Source organism: Rutilus rutilus, assembly GCF_951802725.1.
Source record: "Rutilus rutilus genome assembly, chromosome: 23".
Classification (NCBI taxonomy): domain Eukaryota; kingdom Metazoa; phylum Chordata; class Actinopteri; order Cypriniformes; family Leuciscidae; genus Rutilus; species Rutilus rutilus.
In genome coordinates, this window is record NC_140233.1 from 23,635,284 (window position 1) to 23,649,344 (window position 14,061).

Sequence of the window (14,061 nt, forward strand, 5' to 3'; positions counted from 1 at the left end):
GTTCTTTTCATGTTTTCTCTAATGTCTGTATTTGATATCTGAATGCAGTAACAGTGCTTGCTCATTTAGCCCGGCTTCCAGAAATGAAATATAGACTCGTTTTGTGTTTGAGAAATGTCTTCAACATGTGTCAATACATTAATCTGCTTTTCTAGGGTACCCTGACAACTATGGTCACAGGGGTCATTGAAGTCTTTAGTTTAAAGGGATGGTTCGGAGTAAAATCAGCCTAGGGTCCTTTGCACCATGACTTCGAGCCAAACACCCCTTTTACAGGCTTTTCCCGAATCACGGAAGTGACCTCGACGTCCGGGTTAGCGGTAGCACAATCCATTAGGCAATTGTTATTTAAATAAACTCCTGATGTACTTACAAACTTTCCAATGCCTTGTTTTATGAGTACAGAACCTATTTGTACTACTGTAGAAGTTTGGTACCATTCTGGGCATTATTAGTGGGGTAATTTATGGGATACAATCTTGGATCCATTAGCGCCTGCACTAAGCCATTCAGCTGATCTCTAAATAAGCTCTAACTTTAATAATGTTCGACCAATGGAAAAAAGGCTTCTGGGGGGTGTTTGGCTCGAGGTCATGGTGCAAAGGACCCTAGGTTGATTTTATTCCGAACCATCCCTTTAAGAGACCATTTCTCAGTTAAAGCCTTACTTTCCATTTAGACTAGTGTAGCTTTCCTTGAGAGAAAGAACGTATTATCTTGATGTTTTGAGAGGACTCTCCTGTTTATAGTTAGAGCCTGGTCATTTCCAACCTTGAAAAAGCTGTGTGTCAGTGTGTGTTAATCTTCTTGGTTACAGGTTAAGGAACAACTGGCATTATTGGAGATTGACTGAGTTGTTGTTCAGGACATGTTGGCACATGCCTAACTTCAGGGTCCGAGTGTCAGCTGCCTAATTGATGGGACATATGCTTCAGTCTATCTGTATATGTGTGGAAAATTACTATGTTTATCAATTTCTTAGCCAATGAGAATCATTCAACCTGAAGCAAGGACGTAGCTTAGACCTTAATTGTTGAAGGGTATAATTGCTGTGATCTTTGTAACTGTAAACGTTCCAACAAACTCCTTGTGAGTTTTGAAGCTGGCTTCTGCTGATGAAACTGCAAACTATCTTCAGTAAAACTTTTCTTCAATGTATTATAATTCTGACTCCAGGTCTTCATTCATCATATCTGGTTCTGGGTCTTTGACAGTAAATCCCGTTACAGCAGAATGTTTAGTGCTGTCACTTTATTAAATGTATCAAAGTTTTGAAAAATAGTTTTGCACTGTAAACAAAAATCATAATACAATACATAAATTAATGTATATTTACAAATATGATCAAAACCAAGCATGTGGAAGACAAGACAATTCATTCTCAAATGAAATCTTGCATTACACTATATTGTGATGTGTTATGTAAACATGATCCCCAGAACAGCGCCATCCTCAGGTAACTGTATGTACCGACAGAGCATAGTGGACGTGGCATTACTTTATGATTTCATAGGTTCTCAAAAAAGAAAAAAGAAAACAGAGCGCTAGAAAAATTTGTTCTCTGACTAAATTGTGCATTACTACATATTCTGAGGGTGGCGGTGTTCTGGGGATCATATTTCCATAATAACACATCAGAAAATGCTCAATGACAGCAGCCACATCCGTTCTGCTCTTTCTGCGCCAAAGCTTGTTCTTGCTTAAAATCCTTTCAAGAGTGTGTTTGCTCAGAGCTATTCCATGGCGTTAAGCGAATAAGGCAAGAATTACATCATTATTAGTTCGAACTGCGTTCACAATTTATCCTTTATCGGTCGCGTCAGATCAATGAGCAGCCAGTCATAATTTGGACTTTTTAATATCCTAATTTTGGCATGATATGTAAAAATTTCGACATGTGGCGGGAATGGGCTTCTAAAAAATTCAGACTTTTTTTTTTTTTTTTTTGCAATTGCGACTTTTTATCTCACAATTCAGACTTTTTTTCTTTTTCTTTTTTCTTTTTCAGAATTGAGATATAAACTCACAAAGTCTGTGGCAGGAACAAGCTTCAGTAGTATTCAGGCCAGATTGTATTACAATAATAATGCTGCTTTGATTTTCTTGTTTCATAAAAGCAGTGTGAAAGACAGTGCCAGTGGTCATAAATACTAATTCAGCACCTGATGAAATATTGATCCCTTCCCTAATGGGTCTAGTAATAGGAAAAAAATAAAATAATATAATATAATATAATATAATATAATATAATATAATATAATATAATATATATTGTGTGGAGATTTTATGTAGTTTATTTACAAAAAAAAAAAAAAAACCTGTAGAGTTTCCTCAAATGAAAATAAAATAGAGGGTGTGTAACTGAAGGCACATTGTTGTGCACCCAGGTTTGAACACTCAATTATTGTTGTGCCATTCCTGGAAACAGTTCCTGTTCAACTGAAGACACAAATGAACGTCACATGCCGGGCATTTCCATGGTGTTTGTTGCTTCTTGCCACGCACTGCTTTGCAATGCACACATATGCGGCGACCAACAGTGGCAATTCTTCTGACATTGGAGGTCAGCTCAGCTCCTGGAACCGGCACATGGTCATTACTGGTCTGTTCTGGATTTGCTTTCTCAGACACACCACAGAGCTCTGCAACAAGCTCTTCCATAAACGCCTTGTGCGTCATGTTGCCGTGTAGCTCCTTGTGCAATATGAAAGCGTTGGTGGCAGCAACGTCCAGGAAGTGTAGAAAGACTTTTCTGTACCACTTCATGGTGTTGTGCTGTGCAGTGTAGTACTGCAACAGCTGGTTGGACGGGTCAACACTTGTCATGTGCTGGTTGTAAGCGCTCACAGGCGCAGGACATGGAAGAGACTTTGTCCTCCGTGTCTCTTGTGCTTTCACTTGTCGTTGCACACGGTCTCCTGTATAGGCAGCATGGATGGTGGAACAAACAGACACCTCTTGTTTGTCCATCCACTTCACACACACAAGTGGCCCATCCCGAATCCACCGGATGGATCCCCTGCTGGACTTTTTGGTCAATGGATTAGATGTGCTCCGCGGGAAGTCCTTCCTATAGTCTCTGTAAGTCCCACAAGCACCAAACTTCATAGCAAACAAGTCTGTTAAGAGCTTTGGACTTGTATAGAAATCGTCCATGTACACATGATACCCAGAGCCCAAAACTTTCTTGTCCAGAAGAGACATCACAGCATCATAAGAAAGCCCACGGCCTGTGGGAAAGATGTTCTTGCCCGTGTACACAGAGAGGTCCACAGTATAGCCATTCGACGAGTCCGCCAGGACAAAAAACTTGAAGCCCAGCTTTGCTGGCTCGGCTTTCATGAATCTTCTCATTCCTGCATTTGCTCTGCATGCCACCAGTCTTTCCTTCACAGCTAAATTTCTTCTGGGATGATAAAAGGTTTTGCACGCAAGACGGATGGTGTCCATGAGGGGTCTGACCCTGAAGAGCTGGTCATGTTCAGCTGTTCCCCTCTTTTTGTCATTTTCCTGGTCTGCCTCTGGGTGGCTCATGTGCAAATTCCATGAAATGGTGCGGTATCGGTCCCTAGACATGACTGTGGCGGGAAAGGGCACAGAGAAGAGACTGTCCTGCCGCCAGTAGTCAGCGATGGAGCTCATCTTCACCGAGGCCATGTAGAAAACGAGTCCAATGTAGCGGTACAGCTCGCCAACACTGACATCTGTCCAACTGTATTTGCGACCCTTTGCGAGTGCCCTGGCAGCCTGAGCGTTTGTGTTGTGGCACAGATTTGACACGGCGCTCTCTGAGAAAAACAGTTTGAAAAGACTCATAGGAGAGTGCGAGTCAGCAAGACTCGACTGCGGCCCAGGTTCCCGAGCCGGCAGGAATCTCAGAGACTTTGGAGCCACATCGACATCAGTCTCTTCCCTCCATGACAGAGTCTTGGCTCTTTTTAAAACTGGAATCTGGTCACTGTCATTCTCACATCTGTGGGGGGAGAAAACAAAAGTGAGCACGTTGACAAAATACGTCACTTGTAAAATGAAGGGGTAAACGTGCACTTACACATTAAGATTCACAACCGCGTTGAAAACTGAACGATGTTTGTGTCCTGTGTGAGGTCCACGTGAAGGAACCACATTCCTAAGAAAAGAAAAGGTACAAGCACAAATATTAGTAAACCATTAGCTTATGTTGTCCAAGGTGGCAAACCAGTGCACGCAGAAGTGATAGACCCTCTTCACATTTCCGGGTTTCTCAGAAGAAAAAAAATCATCCAAGTTGGGTAAAATTCTAATGTGGTGAATGAGAGACTATATTGCATATATATTTTGTTTTAATTTGCTCAAATAACAATAGAAAAACTTCACAATAGTGTTTTCACAACTTTCAAAAAGAGTAAAAAAAAAATATATATATATAAGAGTGTGTGTGTGTGTGTGTATATATATATATATATATATATATATATATATATATATATATATATATATATATAGAGAGAGAGAGAGAGAGAGAGAGAGAGAGAGAGAGAGAGAGAGAGAGATTAATGACAGCAGTCGAGAAGAGAGAAAGATGTTAATCTCACTGTCACTCACACAGCCACAGTATTAGAAACACCCTAATTTTTTTGTAATTTGATGCAACGGTGATATATTTCCATGTATAGGCTAGTTATAAATGTGCAAACATTTAAATAATAATAATAATAATAATAATAATAATAATAATAATAATAATAAACACTGCATGATTTACGATGCTGATCACCATTAAAACTAGTCATCACAGTCTGTGAAAAGGGTCCATTGATAATTAATGGATATACAGTCGCGCACTTTATGGCTGTTGATGGGGCATTGACACGCTTCTGTTATTCACATTCAAAACAATTACACCTTGGCAGATGTTGGAGAACACAGTTAACCCTGTAAGACCCAAACATAGAAAAACCTAAAAAAAATTTTTTTTTACCTTTCAGATGTTGTTGTAGGAGGCCTTTGATGCAGAAATTAAAAAGTTTTACAAAAAAAAAAAATGTTTATGTATGTTTTTAGAGAAACGTTGTAATATTGCAACATTGGGCTTAGTTGGGAGCATGATTGTCTGAACAACAATTCAGAACAACTAAAGGTTCATTTGCAGGTTTGATTGCTTACTTGGCCCCATAAATAATGTATACATACATAACATGAATAATAATCACACATTAGTCATATTTTTTATGAAGTCATTTATTAAAAATAAAATATTAAACAGATAAATCTCTAGCTTTTTCTAGCAACTTCTTCATTCCCTTTTTTCTTTTCATGACTGACTTTCATTGGTTGTGAAAGTCCCAAAAACAGTTCTTGTCCTCTGAAAAGCAAAGGCGAACATCACACTTGCTGCATTGTGTGTTGGTGTATCCTTTATTGCAGTGTCTGCAGCGTCCTCTCCCTGTCTTCTTTGGGAAATGTGCAACTAGGTCCTTGCGTACATCCAATGGAAGGAGTGCACATCTCTTGGACAGTCTCTTCTGAGTATTCAGAGGGCTACTTGATGTCACTGTCTGTGTTTCTGGGCTCCCTTTGCCTGGAGATGGTCGTCCTCTCTTTGGAGTTTGAGGTGTTGTGTTGACTAGGATGAGAGAGGATGCTAGCTGTGCCTGAAACTGTCTCCTGTTCATTGTCTCTTTGTTAGACATCTTGAGAGCTTTGCAGTCCCGCTTGTAGAGGAGCCAGGCATTGACCACAGCGAGGATGATGGTGTGCCAAAAGATGTACATGTACCAGCGACGGGATTTGATGGGGAACTTATATTTGGCTGTAAACGAGTCCAACAAATCCACACCTCCCATGTACTTGTTGTAGGCACCAACAATGTAAGGCCTCTCAACTTCAATGTAGGCTCTGTTGACTTTGTCCCAGCGTTGAATCTTCTGCACAGGTTCAGGTCCAGCAAACGATGACACAAGTGTGACTGGTACCACCTGCAGGCATTTCTCTCTGAATGAGTCAAGCCATGGTCTGAGTTTCCATAGTTTGTCTTTCTTTTCTGTCTCAGATACTGTCAGGTTGTTTACAAAGTGTAATGATGTCAACAGGGATTGGAATCTGTTGCGTGGCATCACATCAGCAACAGGGGAGTACCGTGTCTCTGTCTCCCAATACATACGGGTTCCAGCCATTTGTACTAGGCCCATCTTCAGGTACATGCCAAACATTTTTTCAATTTCCTTTACAGTGGTGTTTAAAGATGTTCCATGTGTCTGAAAGCTGTACTCATTTGTGTTTTGTGTCAGAGCCTCAATCATGTCTTCGGACACAAACTTCTGGAAGTATTCCCGTGGTGTGTGGAGGGAAATGTCATCTCCTGTGATATCCATACCAGAAAAATCAGTGTTGGGACTGATGAAATCTTTTTTCAGCCAGCGATACCTGTCACGGGGCATGGTGTGTTTGTTTGTTTTTGGCTCAATGTCCACGTAATTATCAGCTGGAATGTCCATGGGTGGTTGGTTTTCTTTGTCCACTTGTTGACAGACATCTTCATCTGAGTCTTCGTCATTCTCATCCGTGTCATTGAGGTCCATCTCAAATTCACTGTCACCGTTTTGGATGGATTCAATCACATCCTGCACACTGTATCGCGGCTCACTCCTTGCTGGTGGCATTCTGAAAATAAAACAACAATTAATTAACATGTATAAATATGCTTTTTATATTGTAGTACATAACCTGAAGTAATAGGTTTGTGGACCAAGTGCTCAGGGTAGAAATGTTTTCCAGGCAGACAATACTGTCTGTTTATTGTAAGTTTCTTTCTAACCTGTTGCTGTCTGCTAAATGCCCTAAATGTAAATGGCATAGCCTATGCTGTCTACTTATCATGCTAAATGGAACATTCATCCCAATCACCAGCCATTTAGTCAAACAATACTTCCTTGACATAACAATACTGCTTGTTATGCTCTCTAATTATCATACTAAAAGGAAAACATGCATACCCCCACTTACATTCACACCCCACATTCATGAACATTTTCACCTTTCCCAGAACTAAATTGTCTGTTGATATCCACTGGAATTTTAGGTCAGTCTGATCAAATGAACTACATTTTCAGAGATACAACTTTTAAATCAGTCAAATGTGCCCAGAACACAACAAAAAAGTAGAATGTACAGGTATACTGTCCATGTATAAGAAAATACTCTTTTAGGCAGTGGTGTAGTGGAGGGAATACAACCTGTTTGAGCCCACTGCAACAAGCCTGCTATTTTGACTACCATACTCACCCAGTGTTGTATAATTGCAACAAGTATATAAGCTCTAAATTCAATTTTATGAATTTATTACACAATAACTACATATGTACATGCTCTAGACATTACAATAACAACCAAAAAAAATATAAAAGACATTTTACTTACTTGAATCTGATGAATCCAGTCTATTGAAACAATGAGATGTTGTTCAAAGGAAGCCTTGAGGTGTTGTGTGAGTTCATGGCCATAAGGCGGGACTTATAAACAAATGTATGATCCAAAAGCATTGTGAGACTGAACAATAGGACCCAATGACTATGTAAATGTGGTAAAAATAAAAAAATAAATAACAGATTGTTTTTAAGGATGGTTAAATGTAACGTTGTAATTTTACAACAAGGGGTGTTACAGGGTGTAAGCTCTGTTGCTAAATGTCTATCTCGCTCTCAATCTCTCTCTCCACATTAGAGTATAACATGTATACACTTGTTTCGTAAGACATTTAGATCTTCTAAAAGTCCACAGGACAAAACATTTTACTCATATCACAAACTGGTAGATATCATCTGGCCATATTGGTTTGAATCAGTTATATGCGACTCTAATAACTAAAATAAGAATAAACGGCTTACTCTTCAGAAGATGTGTCCAGCGCTGGCTCAAACTGATCCTCAAAATGCAGGCCTTCATCATCAACGTCTTCATCATCTTCTGACTCTGAGGAACAAGTCGATTCTTCCTCACTATCTATGATCATCCGAAGAGCTTCCTCGTGTGCGTGACGTGCCATCTTCAGGAAAAGTCAATAAAGCCAAACAAAAGTTTGCCGCCAGTTTTATCCTGTTGATCGGGGGCGTTTCCCACATTCAGGTCATTACCATGTGAAAAGACGCGCTCTGTCGGTGGGCGTGGCCAGACCGGCGCTAAACGGGAACAGGAAAACCCCCTTCAACTTTGTAATTTGGCTTAACTTTCTTTATTTCTGGATTGTAGATGTTTCTTCCCTCTTTCGTTGGCCGTCTTGGTGAGCACCTTCTTTGAGGACAGATTTAACTGGTTCGGGAATGTTAATCTTCAGCTCACGGTGGATCTTCTTCTTCTTTTGATATTTGCAGCAGACTAGACGCTACAATGGCGTATTGCTGCCCTCCTCAGTTCATTTGAAGAATTAATAGATTTAACAGATTATATCCTTATATACAGTCCAGACCAGTGCAAAAAGTTGATGACAAATCTTGTTGTCTCATAGTCCTTAGTAAAGAGTAATGATTTTAATAAACAACTAAACAACAGTTCTGACTACATGAGATGTATTTCTGTACGATGATATAAACAGTCCATTAGAGCAGTGGTTCTCAACCCTGCCCCTGAAGGACCCCCAACACTGCACATTTTATTTGTCTCCCTAATCAAACACACCTGATTCAACTCATCAGCTCATTAACCCATGTGATAATGAGCTAATGAGTTGAATCAGGCGTGTTTGATAAGGGAGACAAAGAAAACGTGCAGTGTTGGGGGTCCTTCAGGGGCAGGGTTGAGAACCACTGCATTAGAGCATGTTTCTACTTCTCCACATATGCATTTGCCATCTGAATGTTTTCCAACCATTGCCAGCCCATAATTCAATGCACACCTCATCCCTAAACCTGTATTTATGGAATGATTCACTGTTGACTGAATAGAAAAATAATGTCTGTCTTCATTTCCCTTTTCCCATTCTGTTTGCCATATTTTCATTAGTTTGGCCTCATTTTAAAAGCAGCAACAGAATTCCTGGAGAAATGATACCCAATGACATACGAACTAAACAAGACCCTTGGACATCAACCTCAGTTTGGAGTCATAAAAAAGTTGTTTTATAAGTGACAGAAATGTACAGAAACGATTATTTTTATTTAGCAAAAAGTAACAGCTGTACGGTCAGCTGACTGAATTGAAGAAGTCTCTGAATGTGTTTATGTACTTATAACAAGTCAAGTAAAAAAAACAACAACGACATCTGGTAGAGTAGTGATGAACTGGGTATTTATTGAAAGCTCATGTCAGAGGGCTGGTTTGCCCTTCTCCGTGTGTTCATTGGTCAGATTTGGGCTGCTAAAGAGACTCATCCGCCAATTGAAAGCTTCTAAATTTGAATTCCTTTCCATCGCCGAAGAACCCCTTTTATGTGTTAGAACCAGTTTGACCTAAGAGTAAAATGGAGCAGGATTCCTACTTTCCATTTCAAAATTCCGTTTTTCCAGATCTCTTGATTTCCATACCATAATTTAACACAAATGATTCATTCAGCATTATTCAGCATATAGTACAGTCACCTGTAAATACTTCGATTTTATTTTTTCTTCCATCGGTTTTCTCGAAGTGATAACATGTACGTGCTTGCATGATGAGGAGAAACTTAAACACTTTATAACATATAACTGTTACCTATATACACCTCTGACACATCAGTTTGATACTGTAAATGTGGTTTGTTTCAGTCAACAAAAACAAAGTATCCGATTTAGATGAGATATGTTGCTGGTTTGAGTGACATTTAAGTACTAAATTATTTTAACGAAGTTCAAAAGAGTCGCTTTTAGTGCAATGAAAAAATGCGCCATGAATTCAGTCGTTTTTGACAATCACTGAACGTGTGACACGAGTAAACCATAGGAGTAAACCCTGTTCGTTTAGGTTCTTCTTCTTGATTTTTAACGGCGGCTGGCAACCAACTTAAATAGGTGCATTACCGCCACCTTCTGCTCCGGAGTGTGTTACAGAGATTCATTTAGATTCTTAGAAACTCTAAATTCTGTATTGTAGAAAGCTAAACAGGAGCAATAGTCTGGAAACACAAGCTACTAAAGTTACTAAAGTTAAATCTCCATACTACACACAAGTTCTGCCTGAAAGTGGTTACTAATTAAGAGGTGACAGAATAAACAACTTAAACATACTCCTTTTCAAAATGTGTGTGGCTCTTAAAAGAGCCGTTGGGTTTGAGTAGTTTCTCCTGGTTTCAGGTGTTTATCCGCCGAAGCCGTACAGGGTGCGTCCCTGTCTCTTCAGCGCGTACACAACATCCATGGCGGTGACGGTCTTTCTCTTGGCGTGCTCGGTGTAGGTGACGGCATCGCGGATCACGTTCTCCAGAAACACCTTCAACACTCCGCGGGTCTCCTCGTAGATCAGACCGGAGATGCGCTTGACGCCGCCGCGGCGAGCCAGACGACGAATGGCGGGTTTGGTGATTCCCTGGATGTTATCGCGCAAAACTTTACGGTGACGCTTAGCGCCTCCTTTCCCGAGTCCTTTACCGCCTTTGCCTCTTCCAGACATGATTCAATCACTCCAGTCAAACGATGACAAGAAATGTACGTTCAGCGTTGCAAGGAGGCCTTTAAAATATTTACGTACAGGACCTGATAGAAACCAACACCGCGTCACAAGGCGCAAAAAGTTGGAAAAAAACAACCACTGTACGTTAGTCTTGTTTGGGAAAACTGTTTGAAGATGAAAAGCAGCTTTACCTGTAAATATGAAGATACATTTCTAGCTCCGTTGAAACTATCCGCAACAACATTGGAATCTGAGTGCGCAGTTTACATGTCAATCAATTGCACATGATAGTTTTGTTAATTTCAATAATTGGTGTTTTATATATAATTTGTCAATAAAGGCCATTGTGTGATTCACACCCTGTACAACTGACATCACAGCATTCAAGTAAAAAAAAAAGAAAAAAGGAAAATAGATCTATTCTAGGCCTATACAAGGGACATTCTACCAGAAACGTACATTTCCACTTATAAAAAATCTTGGGGGAAAAATATATTTTTCTTAAATCTGAATGTTGAGTCATATGGAGCACATGTTAAACTATGAGAAACATATATCATGCCATCTCAGCATGTTTTTATGATTGAATAAAATACAGTTTTATACGCATTTCACCCCTAAAATGTCAGGCCCTGTCTCAGACAAATTTGTATTTGTTAGAATGGTTTCCTAATGAATTTCTTTGATACAAATAGCATTTTCTTATAGATCACATGTCCCTGATTGTATCTAACATGGTTTTATAATTCCTTTAAGAAATATAAGTAACTTTTCAGTCAACTGTAGTACACAAAATCACAGAATACCCACCAGGCACTCATATAGTTGTAAAATAACTACCTTTACATAGGAGATTTTTACAAAAACATAGTAGTGGATTATGGATATATATACCCCCACCTTCATCTGCACAGGTGAAGAGATTAATTAATTAATATTTCCTCAAATAGAACACTTTTGTCATAATTTCCTGTGTGACAGGACTGACCATGGCGTGACAGGACTGACGATACTGTGACAGGACTGACTTTATGGATTTTGATGATGCAGAAAAAGCTATGTTTTGTGTTCTTTATTTAAGTTTTGATTGCCATTTCTTTTTTAAATTATTATTATAATTTTAATGTTAATGTTATATTAGACTATGGTAAAATTCAGCCAAGGACATACACAATATTGCCAAAAGTATTGGGACAGCCCTCCAAATAATTGAATTCAGGTGTTTAAATCACTTCCATGGCCACAGCTGTATAAAACTCAAGCACCTGGGCCTTCATTTTACTATTGCATGCGTTAAATACATAATATATGCAATAAATGTAATAAAAAAGAACAATAACATTCATTTGTAAGGCCGTGTCACACAGGAATGTGACAGGGCCTGACGGTTGGCCATTGTAAACTGCCATTACTCAGCCTGCTAGCATGCTAGCATAAAAACTGTTAACATGCAAGCAAGGAATTTCAGTAACCTTTTTAGACATGTTTTGGATTTAAAACATTTTCATTATTTTCTGGAATGTTTTACCGTGACAGGGCCTGACCCTTTAGCTCGTCTTCCTAAAAAAAAAACATACAAAAACAAGCTTAAATTCATACAATTCAATGACAAAATTGAGCCTTGATCAATGTTAGCTTCACCTGGGTCAAATTATGTCACTTCCTCTGAGTGATACCCTTAAAGGCGTATTTCACACATTTTACGTAGAGTTTTATGTAAACGTGACAGGACTGACTAAAACATGGGGACAGTTGTAAAATATAATTTATTTGTAGAATTTATATATAATTTCATGTTTTTGATCAGTTGATGTGAATGATAACAGCTTAAACTTGTTATTGATGGAGTTTTTTTCCCCTAAATAACAGTTTTTAGCAAAACTGTTAACAAAACTATGAAAGCTGTAGCTCCAATTTGGCTGAGGACAAGGACAGGATTTGTAATTTTCAAAAGTGTTTTTAAAAAAGAAAAAAATATCTGAGAACCTAATGAATGACATATTCCTTTACAGAACAACTCACAGAAATTTTTGGATGAAATAGTTTTTTATTCACTGAAACAATTCAAGGACAGATAATGTACGTTTCTGGTAGAATGTCCCACAAACATTAAAATACATAACCGCTTTTATTACATAAAATCATTCACATTTCTTTATGTCTAAGTATTTTCTAATTGGGGTTATATTTAATTCTGTTGGGGTAACTTAACTGATGATTTAGAGAACGGTGACCCAGAGAGTATTAATGTAATGCATGAATGCAACTTTCTACTCATATTGAGTTAAACTAGAAATGATCTCATTCAGTGCAGCTTTGGTGGCTCTTAAAAGAGCCGTTGTGGGTTGACGCAGACGCGGGTTTAAGCGCGCTCTCCGCGGATGCGGCGGGCCAGCTGAATGTCTTTGGGCATGATGGTGACCCTCTTGGCGTGGATGGCGCACAGATTGGTGTCCTCAAACAGACCGACCAAATAAGCCTCGCTGGACTCCTGCAGGGCCATGACAGCGGAGCTCTGGAAGCGCAGGTCCGTCTTGAAATCCTGAGCGATTTCTCTCACCAGCCGCTGGAAGGGCAGTTTGCGGATCAGCAGCTCGGTGGACTTCTGATAGCGGCGAATCTCCCGCAGAGCCACGGTCCCGGGTCGGTAGCGGTGAGGCTTCTTGACGCCGCCGGTGGCCGGAGCGCTCTTACGGGCGGCTTTAGTAGCGAGCTGCTTCCTCGGGGCTTTACCACCGGTGGATTTACGAGCGGTCTGCTTGGTTCTTGCCATTGCTGCGGGTTTCTTCTCTCTGTCCTGCTTGCGTTGGAAGGAAATGCTGCTATACGTTATACATCCGCTTTTAAAGCATTGTACCGCCACGAGCTCATAGTGTCGCGAGGATGCAGACCTTGTGATTGGCTAATACGTGACGTCTGCGCATGAGTGCCAGCCAATGACTGCGCGTTTCCTCTTTTTCAAACAAGTGGAAGGTTTCCCGCTCGAGATGCTTTTGTTCTGTTGAATACTTCATATACATCAAAAAGTGTATATGTAACACCTCCCTGGTCTTTATACTCACAATTTTGTATTAAATTGTTCTGAAATACTCGCCTTAATTCCCAGTGATTATGCAGATCTCGGATTAGATCATCACATTACAGTCTGTATAAAAGCACTGCAGCGAGACACACTACAGTTTCCATCCGTCCCGTAAAATAGGGGATCAAAGAACCAGAGTAATATTTACCAATTTATTTGACCATGAAGCCGATACGTATGTTGCTTTTTATTTTGAACAATTTATTAAAATATGCAATACACTATCAGAGCTTGGTAGAGCAACTATATTTTAATATTAAGGGAGATGGGTTGGGTAACAAACACATCAGGGGATCATCATGTGCTTACAACAAACACGCACACCTACGACTATAAGAGTACTGTAATCGTCAATGATCCAATCATATATTTTACTCTGGTTTGATGGGTCATTTTCTCTCTCAACCAAACGCCTTTATGCC

General features: G+C 39.6%; 3 protein-coding genes across 4 annotated transcripts; all 3 read right to left on the reverse strand.

Moving 5' to 3' along the window:
- Positions 1 to 1,250: 1,250 nt before the first annotated feature.
- On the reverse strand, positions 1,251 to 8,360 carry LOC311283152 (piggyBac transposable element-derived protein 4-like). Of its 2 annotated transcripts, XM_084397385.1 has the most exons (3): positions 7,866 to 8,360; positions 4,052 to 4,129; positions 1,251 to 3,973 (listed from the first exon to the last, which is right to left on the reverse strand). In XM_084397385.1, the coding sequence occupies exons 1-3, from the start codon at positions 8,021 to 8,023 to the stop codon at positions 2,398 to 2,400; spliced, it is 1,812 nt and encodes a 603-aa protein (XP_084253511.1). In that variant the 5' UTR covers positions 8,024 to 8,360; the 3' UTR covers positions 1,251 to 2,397. The 2 variants fall into 2 exon arrangements, with proteins under 2 accessions (XP_084253511.1, XP_084253512.1); XM_084397386.1 differs by lacking the exons at positions 1,251 to 3,973; positions 4,052 to 4,129 and adding an exon at positions 5,217 to 6,642.
- Positions 8,361 to 10,158: 1,798 nt separating this feature from the next.
- Positions 10,159 to 10,573, reverse strand: LOC311282553 (histone H4). The gene has a single exon (XM_084396369.1). It carries the CDS (start codon positions 10,555 to 10,557, stop codon positions 10,246 to 10,248), a length of 312 nt encoding a protein of 103 aa, XP_084252495.1. The 5' UTR covers positions 10,558 to 10,573; the 3' UTR covers positions 10,159 to 10,245.
- A 2,002-nt stretch (positions 10,574 to 12,575) lies between these two features.
- LOC311283386 (histone H3.2-like) lies at positions 12,576 to 13,438 on the reverse strand. Its single transcript, XM_084397751.1, has one exon. The coding sequence runs from the start codon at positions 13,328 to 13,330 to the stop codon at positions 12,920 to 12,922; it is 411 nt and encodes a 136-aa protein (XP_084253877.1). The 5' UTR covers positions 13,331 to 13,438; the 3' UTR covers positions 12,576 to 12,919.
- Positions 13,439 to 14,061: the final 623 nt, after the last annotated feature.